General features: G+C 42.2%; 1 protein-coding gene across 4 annotated transcripts in view; it reads left to right on the top strand.

The window, feature by feature from the left end:
• Positions 1–15,072, top strand: part of CAPRIN1 (cell cycle associated protein 1) — a 69,969-nt gene that overhangs the window by 16,657 nt on the left and 38,240 nt on the right. For 3 of the 4 annotated variants that reach the window (XM_029582456.1, XM_029582457.1, XM_029582455.1), the window contains exons 7-10: positions 9–146; positions 3,628–3,720; positions 7,553–7,605; positions 10,900–10,989. In XM_029582456.1, coding sequence (XP_029438316.1) covers positions 9–146; positions 3,628–3,720; positions 7,553–7,605; positions 10,900–10,989 — 374 coding nt within the window. The remainder of the gene's footprint in view (positions 1–8; positions 147–3,627; positions 3,721–7,552; positions 7,606–10,899; positions 10,990–15,072) is intronic. The other variant, XM_029582458.1, reaches the window with a different exon arrangement.

Raw genomic sequence — 15,072 nt, 5'->3', positions numbered from 1 at the left:
TTTTGCAGTTAAAGCCTTGAAGGATATAGTAGACCGTATTTTCCAGAGCGGTTATTTTGACAATGCCCACAACCACCAGAATGGCTTGTGTGAGGAAGAGGAAGCAACCTCTGCACCTGTAACTGATGATCCAGCAGCAGAGCCTGGTAATCTGTTCAGTCATTTGGGCTAGCAGGCATGTAGGTTAGGTAGGCAGCTGACAGTGCTTTTTGTACAGCATAAAGCCATGAAAAATGACTTGTGAAAGATGCTATTGATTCTCCTTCACTTAGAGGGAACATTACACCAGGATAGAAAATATTCTTCAGTTTTGTGGTAGATTGATTTATTTAATATTTGACGTACTGACCAGAGTGCTGACACTGCCTATATTTCAGAGCGGCAGACTGTCCTCTGCTTTCTGAAAAGTTCTGTTCAGGTGTTTGTGAAGTCAGTTGTGTGGTCACAAGTTCATGGGCTGACACTAAATGAATTTGTTGTATCCAAGTTTTACCGCATTTAGAAGACACGAAAATATTCTGTTGAAGGTTATTGACTTTGGGATATGCACTAAGCAAAGTTTCAGTAGTATGCATGTTTGTTTATTCAGCATAATTTTATCAATTGCACATGTCAAAAGTCAAGGCAGCTTACAGTAATACCTGCATAAGTTCATAAAAATGTGATTAAAACTGATTAGGACCACTAAAATAGTAAACAATAATACAGACCGAGCTTTAAGAATAGTAGTTCTCAAATTCATAAATAAAAAGCTTTCTAAATACTCTACAGAACTCGGAGAGCTTCCTAAAAGAAATCATACAACAAAACGAAGCATATTAAGTACTCAACAAAAATTACCTCAAAAGCTGAAGTTGTTCAGTTGTACTTGAATAAAAAGCTCTGTTTCTTTTAAATACCTTTTTAAAAGGAACTGATATTAACCAGAGCTGTTCAAGCATGGGGCCTGCAACAGAGCATGCTCCCTAGTATCTATCAAATGTGCTAAATATCCTGAGGGGAACCTCTAAAACATCCTTATTCACTGATCTAAGGGCTCATGTAGGGATGTAGATATGAAATTTCAATCCCAGAATTTTGTGAATCAGCATTAATGTGTTTAAACTTGATATTCCAGCAGATGGGCTGGCATTGCAAAGAACTCAGAACTGGAGTAATATGATCAGAATTAGTTTTGCTGGTAAAATCCGAAGTGTCCTTAAAGTACTATCTGACAAGCTACCTTCAAAGCATTACAGTTTGTAAAACAGTCTAAAAGGGTCTTCAGTTGTTGCAACATTCTGAGTTCATAATAGTTAACTTTGACTAAATTCCTTGTTTTGTTTTTTTAACAAGTTAGATAAATCAATAGCCCTAGATCAGACATGGGGGAACAAATTGTGTGCCCCTCAAACACAGAGGAGGGGGGTGGACCCTTTGAATAGGAAATCTATTTAAGATCAGTCTGTTTTTGTAATATTCAGTGATAATTTGTGAAATAACCACTTTTTTATAGCTAAAAAAAATAATTTCTAGTTGTTTTAAACATGATAGGAATAAAAAACCCCCCCAAATATCTGTGTAAATTTTAAAATTCAAACCTAAACCGGTGAGTAAGTAAGTTACACAATGCAGCTAAATAAACTTTTAAACAAGACTGCGATAAAGCTGAATCTTGTGACACACTGGTTTTCAACTGGAACATGAACTGCCTATAGAAGCCTGTTGGATATGATCTAAACCAGTTTAAAATGGTTCCTGAAATACCAATTAACTCTAACCAAGAGTATCTAACATGGAAAATTCTAGTAAAACTAGAATCCATGCCACATAATATCAAATACAAAGAACAGTCTTGGTAGTAATGTTTTGTTTTTTTTCAACCAGATCTGTTTGGATCAATAACCGTTTTTTTCTCAAAATAATACAACAGCCAAGTGAGTGCAGTATTCTCAATCACTTTAGCCAGAAGGGGCGAGGGTGATCATTTAAAAAAGAATCTTTTTTTTTTTTTTTTTTTTTTTTTAATGTTGTACCGAGGCCTGCTTCAGGGCACGGGAAGAACCATCTTCCAGCATAGACAAGGGGCTTTAATAAACCAGTAGGGTTGAAAGGACTCGAAGGATTGAATCTTAATAAAATTTGACAAATATCAACTGAAGATGCTGAAATAAAATGATCCCTACCAGGGGCTTCAGTAAAATCAATGTAATCAGCCTTGAATGTACATCTCTTAAAACAAACAGCTGTACTTGGCTTGTATGTATTAAATGTTACTCTCATGTCACATTTGTAATTCCCCTGAAGCCCCTGCTGGCAGTTATGTTAACAGGTTTTCAGTTGATTCTATTCCATGTTGTCTACGTCATACATTAGGGCATAATGTACTAAGCATTTTTCCTGCAGACTGACAAGGGGGGGGGGAATCTTCATGCCCCTTGCTTGAACCTGACTGAGGCCGTTCCATTTAGAGTGCCTTGAAGTATGTCTGTCTGTTCCAGGCAGGGGAAAAGCTCTATCACACAGCCTCTCTGTCCTGTGGACACGTGGGGCCTCCCAAGCTGAGGGTTGAATAAAATTGTATGTTATGAGCTTATGTTAGTGGAATAGGCAGGCTGGAATTAATCCAGTCAAATAAGCTTTTTGGAACTACCTGTCCAAGACATCTGTCTTGATATTAAAAACATATTTTTAGGTAGTAATGAGCAGTAAAGTTATGAATGGCAGCGCAGGTGGCAGCCTTGCATGCGTCCTCTATAGAGGCAGAGTGAAGATATGCTAAGGAAGCTGCTGTAACCCTGACTATATGAGCTTTCATTTTACTTTTGTAGTATTTAATTATTTTTCTATATGGCATGTAGTAAAAACATCCAAGTGGCTGACTTTCAGATCATAACAGTAAGACATGCATTGGATGTTGAAAGAGTTCTCTTTGTAACCGAAGAGCCTTGTTTGACTTTATCGCAGGTGAGAAACAGTTGTGAAGACTTTTAGTAAGACCCTGTTCTCTCCAAATAGAAGAGCGTGCTCTTCTGCAGTCCAATATATGAAGAGCCTGCTTGGCAAGACAATGAAATGATTTAAATGAAATGGAGACCTTTGGTAGAAACTTAAGATGAGGTTTTAAAGCTACTCTTAGGGAAACTGGAGTATAGGGACAGTATTATCCCAATGCTTATAGCTTGCTTGCTCTCCAGGCAGACGTAACTGCTATTTAAAATTAAACTTTCCAAGAAAGGAACTTCAAGTCTGCCTTTGCCAGAGGTTCAGATGGCAATTTCATAAGCTGAGCCAGAACTACATTTAGATCCCAGGAAGATCTTTAATCAGAGGTGCAAGATGATTTAGACCCTTCATGAATCTAGAAACTGTAGTTTAATGAAAAATAGGAAGACCCCCCCCCCTTTTTTTTTTTTAAAATAAAAAGTTAAAAATATGGGAACACAATTGAAATGTTACTGACATGCTGCTGTGGTACTTAGATGAACTCTGAGAGTTAGTCTTCTACCCTAGTTTAAAAAGGTGTAACATACTGCTGCAGTAATAGAGGAGTAGGACATGTAACGTTGTCTTTAAGGAAGAGCAGAGAACAGGAATGAACCTTTTTCCACCTGAAACTATAAGATCTTCTTGTTGAACATTTTCTAGATTCTAGGAGAACTTTGTCCATTTCAGAAGGCAATTGTAGAGAAGATATTAACTTGCTTTCCACATCCGTACAGTCAGAGCCAACAATTGAAGGTAAGGATGTAGGATGGGTTTGGAATGTGCTCACTTAATGGATGTTGAATGTTATTAGCCAGTGAAACCAAATTTAGTGAGGCTAAAATCATTTGACCCTTTTTTCTTCTTAACTTAATTGCTATTGATATAAGCGAAACTGGGGGAAACGCAAACCATGGGACTGAGGAGTCTGCAGCCAGACTGTCCTTCTTGCATACTACTCCAGGATGCCAACAGAAATCTGTGATTGGAGTACTCCAGAGATGGAAAAGGTCTTCAGATACTCAGCTGTCTAATGACCATTCGTGTAGTTGTAACTTTCAACTCAGATCTGTCTGCCATCTGCTCCAAGGGAGAGAAACGGCTTAAAGAAAAATGGTTTGGGAAATGTCCCATTTGCAAATCTTGCAGGTTTCCTGACACAGGTGAAGGAGCCTGCCCCCTCTGATATAGAACATGGCCTACTTGATTGTCTATCTGGATTAAGACTACCTTGTTCTTTAACCAAAAAGGGCTTATCCTTTTCAAAACAGATCTTCTGGGGTCCCTCCAAGTTAAGGATCTGGACCAGGTGGGAACCAATAGGGTTAGGATGGTCAAGGCACTCGGGGCTGTGGTGCTGGAACATCTTCCCAGGAATCGGACCAGGGAGTGGCTCCCAGTACACGTCTGAAGCCCCTCCACCTGCAGACTCCCTAGACCCTCCGGATGAAGGTTCGGAGAAGCTCCAATTCTTGGAGGGTGATGATACCAAGATGGTGTGCCTTTTTCAGAGGGAGGAACCGGGCCCCCCTCAATTCGCAAGTACTGGCGGAGTTGTGAATTTCCGTTCCTCAAGAGGAGCAAGACCAGGACACTGTGGATCAGGACATGGCGGGACTGAAGGGTCCGACCACGATCTTACTCTTTTACAGAATGGTGAAGCAGTTAGTGGTCAGGGAGTGGGACACTCCGGATACTGGCCTGAAAGTCAGTAGGGCTATGGACAAGCTCTATTCCCTTCCTGAGGAGACTTTGGAAGATGGATGCTTCAGCCTCAGCGGTTACGAAGAGAACCACGAACCCAGTGGCTGGTGCGGCGTCTTTGAAGGATCTGCAAGACCGTAAACTGGAATTATATCTCAAGAGGATCTTCGAGGTGTCAGCACTTGGAATTAGGGTGGCGGTATAAGTAGTTTTATGGTCCACATAAGCTTGAGATGGGTGCAGCAGTTGCGGAGTACCAAGAATTTGAAGGGTGGTCGAAGATTTGACAGCTGGGATTCAGTGCCAAGAAGTGCAGAGTCATGCATCTGGAATGTGGTAATCGAAATGAGCTGTGATAGGGGGCGAAAGACTGTACACGGACCAAGAGAGTGATCTTGGAGTGATGGTGTCTGGCGATCTGAAGGCAGCGAAGCAATGTGTGACATGCAATAGCTAAAGCCAGAAGAATGCTGGGCTTCATAGAGAGAGGATTAACTAGCAGGAATAAAGGTAATAATGCCCTTGACAGGTCCTTGGTGAAACCTCACCTGGAGTACTGTGTTCAGTTCTGGAGCCCGTATCTCAAAAAGGATAGAGACAGGTGGTCCAGGGAATGGTGACCAAAATGGTGCGAGGTCAGTATTGGGAGACTTAAGAGGAGAGGCCAAAGGATCTAAATATGAATACCCTGGAAGAGAGGAGGTGCAGGGGAGATATGATACAGACTTCAGATACCTGAAATGTTTTAATGATGCATGAATTTCAAACCTTTTCCATTGGAAAGAAATCAGTAGAACTAGCGGTTATGAAATGAAACTACAGAGGGTACGACTTAGAACCAACACCAGAAAATATTTCTTCATGGAGAGGGTGGTGGGTGCCTGCAATGCCCTTCTGGAGAATGTGCTGAAGACAGTCAAAGTGGCATGGGATAAACACTGTGATCCCTAAAGCCTAGAGGATGGAAATGAAGAAAAGAATGCATGGGGAAAACTTGCTGATGCACTGGTTGCTACCCTTAACCAATAAGCCTTGATACTTCTGATGCAACTGCAGCATTGCCCTCAACTTCAGTGGCAGAGAAAAAGGGGAGTTGGATCCATAATGTTTATCCCATGCTACTTTGACTGTTTTTGTCTTCACCTTCTCCTCCACTACATCATTCTCTGCTTTGGCAGCGGTGGGGGGGAAGAAGAATTGGATTCAGATGACTGCCAACACAGGCCCCGACTCTTGTGGTCTGGTGTACTGATATGCAGACATAGTGAAAAAAGTACAGGACTTCTTCTAATGCCAAGTCATAAGCAAAATGCATCAGTGCTGTCTGAATTTTCAAGAAGGCTCATCGAATAACTGCATGGCAGATACTACCATAAGAATCCTGCTGGGCTGACTAGATGTACCACGGTCCTTTTCTGCCGTCATTACTGTGCTACTATGTTAAGATATGTCCTATCCTCAAAAAGGAATGTACTCCTAGAATGTTGTGGAGCTGGATCAGATGGTAGAGCAGTGAAGTCCTCGTTACCTGACAGGAATAATGGATACATAGGAGATTCAGACTCTTCTTGTGAATTGAACTATAGGAGGTTCCTCAAATGATGATCTTTCCTTACAGTAGGGTGAGTCACAGGATTTAGTTTACCCCGATGTCTTCACTACGCCGATAGGACTAGTGGATTGACTTTCCATCTTGGGTGTCATGAATTCTAAAATGGATAATATCTGTTCCAGTGGCAGAGATGGTATCATAATCAGTAAAACTTTTTATAAAGACTGTCCACATCTTTCTCACTATGGATGGGATGATTGCCTATTTTAGTTCCTGTAGCTTTCAATGTTGTAGAACTTTGACCCCGGGTTTTTTGTTTTGTTTTTTTTTGTGCCAAGAACATCTTCTCTGAAAAGGTCTTTACACAGAAGATGGCGCCGTACCTTTGCATGTGAATGGTGCCAGTAGTTATTCATAGAAAGGGACTATGTGTGCCTGTCTGCATGGCTTTTGTCTTAGCACCACCCTCCTTGGAAGGTGAAAGGCACCTCGCTGTGATGTCAGTTTTGGTCATGAGAAGACGGCACCATCTTTGGTTTAGGTGATGGCCTCTGCACATTAACTATTAAGCTGGAAGCCTGAAGTCTTGTATCACTTCTTGATCTTCTGAAACACTGGAAACATGCAGGCACAGACTGTACAATTAAGAGCACCATCGGTCAGTGCCAGACACCATGTGCACTGGTCTGACGGTCGTTTTAGAAGAGCAACAGGGGCACCTCTTGAATCCCAGTTTGCTTTCTGCCATTTTGAAGAGAACCATTGTCAAACTGAAGTAAATTTTGAAGTAAAAAAGGAAAATCATTTAAACTTTATTTGAATGAATAATAAGGGAGAATGCCTAAGGGAAAAATCTTGCAGTGAATGTAAAGAGAGAGCCAAAAAAGCACCCTGTCCTAAGGAGACTTGCAAGGCAGCAGCAAGATGGGCCTTCTCTGGGAGAGCTTTCTCTCTCTGTGCCATGGGATGTTGTCACACTTGTGTGGATGACCCCGGTCCTCGTCTCTGGAGAAACTCCTTTCAGATGCTCTTGGTCAGCATTAACATTCTGTCTAACGTTTTATTAAAGTTGAGACCCTTCCCTTCCAGTTCTGTATTGCATGAAATTGTTTGAATTGGTTTGCTATCTCATTTTTCAAGACAATTTGTGGAGATCTGTATCCTCTAGTATACGCCACCTTGGACCTAAATATCTCCCATAGCCTCCTCTAGCATATGCAAACACCTGGCTGCATGTGGCAAGAAACCTGAACTCTTAACTTTTATGTTGCCATGTGACTAGTAATATTTAGGCATAGAGTAAACCAGTTCAAATATTTATTTTTTTCTTAGAATCCGAGACAGTAGAAGAATATACTGAACCAAGTGAAGTTGAATCCACAGAGGTAAGCATTTCAGTTCAAAATCTTGGGTATCTCTCCCCAAATTGGTGTACTATATAATTCTAATAGCCATATTAGCATAGCATGGTTTGACTATATTAAAAAAAAAAAAAAAAAAGCAGCTTTTGATATTGCCTTGAAATGTAGAGAGTGGACATTAGGATTCCTCAGAGTACATCAAGTTTGCCATAAAAATGTGGCAGACTGCATGCCATCTGAATTATGAAGATAGACAATGTCATGCCTAACATCAAGATCCTCTCTAAATATAGATCCTCACCAAATGAGCTCAATCAAAATCACACACTATAATTCACCCGGTGTATTATTTTTTCAAAATATTTTTTACATATAGGTGACAATCTGTATACCACCGTGGCACTATTGATAACAATACTTGCTTCCAATTTTTCTTTCTAAGAAAATTTTTTAAGGAGAAGAAGATGGTTTCATATCTTTTATAACACCATCCAGGTGTCGATGTTATTTCTTTTAATCATTAACACACCTTCCACCTCCAATAGTTTATTTTAAATTTTTTTGTTAAATGCCAAGCTGGGTTACAGAGTGTAAACCCTTTATTTTAATCACTGTTTATATTCCATTATTAAAAAAAATTTTTTCTGTGTCTAGCACTTTTTTATTTTTATAAGCCGTCCCGGGACCAACTGCAAAGTACTTAGCTTTCTAGCGAATGTCCTTTTTTTTCCCGACTCGCGCAAGTTTCGACATTTGCAAGTTGATGTCTTCCTCAGGGTATATTTTATTCCTTGATACACGATTTTCTTTATAACTCTGGTATTCAATTTCTCCGGTGCTCGATAGAGCCTCCGCTCCTCTCTACCATTCCCGGCGGCGTCTGTCTTATTTCCGGTTTCCTGTTCAATATTTATCCCACCTCTTGGATACTAGGTCGACCTATCAACGTTTCTAAATCAGAGAAAACCAATCCAATTGGTCATTTAATCCTGTTGGTTGTTCTGTATGGAGCTTAAAAATCCATGACTGCTCTCGGTGATTTAACACTGATTGTCCCCCACCGGTATCCACTACATTATCAATAATGGTCCACTTCAATTGTTCATATGTGTGCTGTTTATCAATGCAATGTTGAACAATCGGGGCTGTGATAGTTGCATTATTAATTCTAGACCGGTGTTCCGCTATTCGCAATTTGACTGATCTCTTTGTGTGTCCCACATACACCTTCGGACAGTCACAAATCAATACATATATCACTGCCTTCGTTGTACAATCCGTGTTTGATTTCCTATATATTTTATACCCAGTTACCGGATCCGTCCAAGTGTCCCCCTCTATGGTATTGTCGCACACTGTGCATTTACCACATTTTTTGTGATAACCTTCTGTTTTATTCACAACCGTCTTGAGACGTGAATGGATCACTTGATCTTTGATATTTCTGCCTCTACTTGTTGTAATGAGTGGTATCTCTTGTAATCCGCTGTGTAATGCTACTATGTGCCAATTTTTCTTAATCGATTCCGCAATGGCCGTGGTGGAGGTACTTTGTGGTAATAAAAATTTTTTTTGAAAAAATAATACACCGGGTGAATTATAGTGTGTGATTTTGATTAACATCAAGATCCAGCAAGGAATATTTCAGGGATATTTCCTGTCACCACTGTTTTATGTGGCACTGAATGCACGGAGTACTCTTAACTATGGATTTACTATTAATCCTATACACTAATGATCCACAGATAACATTGTGCCTACTGTATGTAGATGATTTGAAGCTTTATAGCTTCCTTGATCATCATTTAGTGAAACAATTCCTGGTAGTTGGCCTGGAGAGATGTGCTAGGAACACCTTTCTTGATGGAAATCTACACAAAGCAGAAAACATTTGACTCAGACTGTACCATAAAAGAACTTGAGCAGGAAGGTACTGGGATCACAACCCTGAAAGCACTGTACAGAATGAAAAAGTTGTGATCACAAGGGGCATCCCTATTCCAAGGAAACGGGAGAAACTCAAGGACAACGGTGATAATAGAAGTGTCAGTACCAAGTGATGGAAAGAAAGATCAAATCAAAAAATGTAACAAACGGTCCCAGTTGTATTGGGTGCCACTGACCTGATTTAAAGGAACTTCCAGGCACTCCTTAATACGATGACTATACATATTTGGAGGTCCTTTTCAAAAGGATTTATGCACGTAAATGGGCTTTTGAATATTGCAATTATTTTCTACATTTATGTGCACAAATGCATTTGAAAATTACATCTTATGAACTCCAGAAGAAAACTCTTGACCCAATGCAGGTATGGAGACAAGTATTCTGAGTAGAACTGAGAGAATGAGGTTTATTCTGGCATTGGCTGGAATAAAATAAATTGATAAATAGTAAAAAAAAAAAAACAAAACAAAACAAAACTGGTGTTGCAGAGATACGAAGCATAAGTACTGGACCTTCATCCAAAAGGAAAATAACTGTTCTAAATGTTGCACTGGCATAGTATAGTAGATTGCAAACCACAAATATGAGAGATTAAATTATGACAATACAGGAAATTACAGTAGAGTAATGCTTGAAAGGGTTTCCCCCCTTGATGGCAGTAAAATCAGTGCGTACTAAGCACCGGGGAGAGGGGGGAAGATCTTTGTGCGAGAGCTATCTGTGATTTTTCCCTTTCATTGAAAATGTAAGTGAATTTAATTCATTATATATTAGTCAGCAATAGGTGTTATGAGAAAAGAAAGTATGATTTGGCTGGTTAGGCAGTATACGTGTCCCCTTGAAGAGTAATTAAAAATAAAAACAAAAGTTTAATATTTATGTAAAAAAAAAAAAAAAAAGTTTAGGAGAGAGAAACCAGTGAGCTTAGTGCATTGGGTGTGATGTGTGTGTAAAATAAATGGATAGTTTATAGGTTTGGGCACCCTTTTTCTACTGATCCAGCATAAGAATGATCTAAATATTTGGTGCTTTTGAGACCACATAAGCCTCTCTCTTTCTGACGGGACCAGATGAGCTAGTTTTCCTTTCAGCTGTTGGAGATGCCAAATCCATGTGAAATTGTGGTGTCTTCTAATCTCTAGAAGGGACCTAGATTTTGAAAACCCATGTAGTACATTGTCTTCAGATTATTACAAATCTGAGTATTAATCATTACTATTTAGTGTTTGGCTTGATCAGCAAAACGCTTTACCAACTAATTGGGTTTTTCATACAATCCAGACTCTAGGCCATTTCTGGGGAAATCCAGTATTTTGCGCATTGCATGTATTCCGGTATTCCTATTCATACAAGTTTTGTGTTTTGTTGTAGTTTGTAAACAGGCAGTTCATGGCAGAGACCCAGTTCAGTAGCAGTAGTGAGAAGGAACAAGTAGAGGAGTGGACAGTAGAAACCATTGAGGTACAGCATTTCTTCTATTCTTTAAGCATGTGCCACATTTTTCACTTCTAAGAAAAACAGGATGCTTGAGGAAATAAAAATTTAAAGTTATTTCTGTACTTAAGAGCTTCCGTGTGCTTTGTTTGCTGGAGAAGATGTGAAAACCCTAGGACATTAATACCTTAGTGCTACCACTAACATCCATTCAAGGTCAACCGAGAACTGCTCTGGCCTGGCAGTTGCATTCTCGCTTGCTTCTAGGCAAGTCCCCTGCCTGTGAGGTATCCCTTGGTGGTTTCTAGGAATGTTAAGACACCACATAACCCCAGTGTTATACAGTTCTCAGAAATGCACCTACAGACCAAATACAAATTCTGGAATCAGTCACAGAGAGATGATAAACTGTTTATTAATAAGCCGTAGAACAGTGAACAAAAAGATATTTAATCTGCAAACAACCAGGTAACATAAGGAATCAATACTTATCACTATTGGAACAGAGATGTAGCCTAGTGGTTAGAGCATCAGCTGAGAACCAGGGAAGTGTTGAGATCCTGCTTTTGCTCCTTGTGACCATGGACAAACCCTCTGTTGCCTCAGATACATTGCTCTTAAAATTTCCTCCCAATTCAGAGACGTTGGAAGGGTTTCTGTAAGACTTCCTATGCTCTCTTTGCTCGGCATGCCGTATCAATGTAATTTCCAATCCCATTGAGGTAAGGGGAAATGGGATTCAGAGTGGGTTGAGCAGCCCCTGGTGGGCTAGGCCCCACTTTAGGCTTGGTTGGCACACCACATGGTAGGCTGCGGCGGTGCCATCTTATGTGCATTTTTGTGCCCGTATTTGTATTGCCCACCGTAGAGCTTCAGTACGTGTAGTGCGTGTTGGCTCTGTGCATGTGTTGTGTGCCCAATGTTGTGTGTACATATGTGCACAACTTACCTAGGCGCAGAATACAAGTAAAGCCGGGTGCACGGGCTGTGTGTGTGCCTCGCTGTGGCCTGTGTAGGCACCTGAAATCTGTGCACATAAAATTTTAAGTGCAAGCTGTCTGAACACGCAGTTACCACCGCCAGTGGTTTCAGCAGCAAAGAAACAAGCGCTTTTCTCTCTGCGCTGCTTGTCGTATTATGGCTGCATGGTCTGATCTGGATTCCAACTTATGTCAGCACTAAGAGGAAGCCCAGGGAGATTTGGCCTCCCCGGACTTTTCTAAGCCCGGCTCCTCCCATTCAGAGGATGAGTCAGCTACAGCCTTAACCAGAAGTATCCCAGGTCATGAGTAACCCCAGGCCTGGGTCATCCATGGGGGAGAGAAATTTAGCGGCACCTACCCCAGTACCTCCTGGGCTAGGCATGGACCCGGCCACCTTCTTTTGGGGGGTATTCTTTCAAGGCCTTCAAGCCTTCGTACATGTGCAGTCTGCTACCTCACTTGTCGCTGTCCGGTCGGAACCTCAGCCGGTAAGCCCTCCCTCTCACAGTCCTATTGGCATGCCTCGACTCATCAAAGGTATCCCTGGCAGGAACCCGGATGGCACGGAGGAAGAGGAGGAAAAGATTCCTTGCAAGATGAGGAAAGTCCCCCTGGTTTAGAACTGTATTGGACCATGTTACGGGTTTTCCATAGAGACGAATTGCTGGCCCTGGTTTCACAGACCCTGAAGATGCTGGAAGTTCCTGGGGCAGACTGACGGAACCAAAGAAGTATCCCATTCTGATTTCCGTACAGAAAGCCTCTTGCTACTTTCCAGTTTTGGAAGCCATCCAGGAGTTGATTGACCTGGAATGGGATGCCCCAGAAGCAAGTTTTAAAGGGGGTCGGGCATTAGAAGCTCTATACCCACTGGATCCAGCAGAGAGAGAGCTTTTGTGTTTCCCTAAAGTGTATGCACTGGTCTGTGCTGTCTCTAAGCGAACAACTATCCAGGTGGAGGGAGGAATGGCCTTAAAGAATGCACATGATAGGCGGATGAAGTCCATCCTTAAACAGGCCTTTAACGCAATAGCAGTGACCTTACAGATTGCTTCTCGTTGTAGCTTGTTTGTGCCTGCTCCTCAGGAGGTGGATAACTCGGGGGCGAATTCCAGAGCTGTTATGGAACACCCCCACCCCCGCCGCCTTTTTAGCTGATGCAGGCTCAGACCTAGTTTGTACCTTGGCCAGAGGAGTGGCCTCAGTGGTCGTGGCAGCCAGAAGACAGCTATGACTGTGGAATTGGTCGTCAGACACAACCTCCAAGGCAAATCTCACAAAGATGCCCTTTAAAGGATCACTCCTTTTCGGAAGCGAATTGGAAAAGCTGGCCATGAAATGGGGCGCATCTCCAGTACCCCAGCTACCAGAAGATAAGAAAAAGCAGACAGGAACGAAAATTATCAGGTAAGAAACTAATTTTCCTTTACAATGCCCCTCGCCCATGAGGGGTTGATCAAGGGGCTCCCAATAATTTTGCCCCTACAGAAACTCGACATTTCAGAGGTCTCAGTCCTTTCGGAGTTGGCAGCCCAAAAAAGGGTCAGGTTCGTCCCGCACCCCCTAATGACATTTTGCCGATGCACCCTTGGAACGAGGAGAAATGGGGTCGACTATTCCTCTTCTACCAACGGTAGGTCGAGATCACGTCTGACAAATGGGTACTGGAGGTCATACAAGAAGGATATGCACTAGAATTTCGCAGCACTCTTTGGGACATATTCATGGTTTCTCCTTGTCACTCCCAGCACAAGAAGCAGGCAGTAGAGACTACCCTCTTAAGCAGGGGTGGGCAATTCCAGTCCTAGAGGGCCACAAACCTGTCGAGGTTTTAGGATATCCTAATGAATATGCATGACATAGATTTGCATACAACTGAGCAGAGTGCATGCAAATCTCTCTCATGCATATTCATTAGGGATATCCTGAAAACCAGACTGGTTTGTGGCCCTCTAGGACCGGAACTGCCCACCCCTGCTCTTAAGGCTCATCAGGATGAGGGCTATAATCCTCAGTATCTGTGCCCCAGGAAAATACAGGGCATTATTCCACCTATTTCATTGTACCCAAGAAGGAAGGTTCCTTTCGCTCCATGCTGGACCTCAAGAGCATCAACAGACATCTGAGTGATTCATTTCCGCATGGAAACCCTATGCTACGTGATAATGGCTGTACAATCAGGAGAGTTCTTAACCTCCGTGGACCTATCTGAGGCCTACCTACATAATTCCAGTCTGGCAAAACATGGTTTCCGATGCTTTATGGTACTTGGTCACCATTATCAGTTCCAGGCACTGCCCTTTGGACTGGCCACTGCCCCCAGAACATTTCCCATGATTAAGGTTGTCATAGCGGCAGCATTGAGAAGAGGGAATCCTGATGCACCCATACTTGGACAAGTTGATCTGGGCAAAGTCCATGGAAGAGAGTCTCTGGGTGACCAACAAGGTGACCTCCTTGCTTCAGAAACTTGGTTGAGTCGTAAACCTTGACAAAAGCAGTCTCAAACCCTCCCACTCCTTGGAATATCTGGGAGTCCAGTTCGACACCAAGCAGGGCAAGGTCTTCCTCCCAACCACACGGATAAGGAAGTTTGTCCCAAGTGCGTTTGAACATGATACGCTCGATGGTGTGTGTGGAGATACCTTAAAGTCCTTGATTTGGTGGCAACCCTGGAAGTAATGCCATGGGCGACGGCACACATACGACCACTTCAATGCTCCTTGCTGTCACGTTGGAACCCGCTGTCTCAAGACTATTTGATTCGCCTCCACTTATCGATGGACGTATGCTCTGTTCCAGTGGTGGCTGCAGGAAACTCATCTGGGCAGGGGTGTACCCCTGTCCCCTCCAAAACTGGCTGGTCCTCACGACAGAAGTGAGCCTCCAGAGCTGAGGAGCTCAGTCAACAACTGACTGCCCAGGGGCATTGGACTAAGGAAGAGGCCCTCTGGAACATAAACCACCTGGAAACCTGGGCAGTCAGATGGGCGTGTCTACAATTCAGCCACATACTCAAGGGTCAAGCGGTCCATGTAATGTCTGACAGTTCAACATCAGTAGCCTACATCAACTGCCAGGGTGGAACCAAAACCAGCAAGTGTCACAGGAGATATAATCTTATGGA

Source organism: Rhinatrema bivittatum, chromosome 17, assembly GCF_901001135.1.
Source record: "Rhinatrema bivittatum chromosome 17, aRhiBiv1.1, whole genome shotgun sequence".
NCBI classification, from domain to species: domain Eukaryota; kingdom Metazoa; phylum Chordata; class Amphibia; order Gymnophiona; family Rhinatrematidae; genus Rhinatrema; species Rhinatrema bivittatum.
The sequence above is the reverse complement of the archived record's forward strand: the minus strand, read 5'-3'. Positions and strand labels throughout refer to the sequence as shown.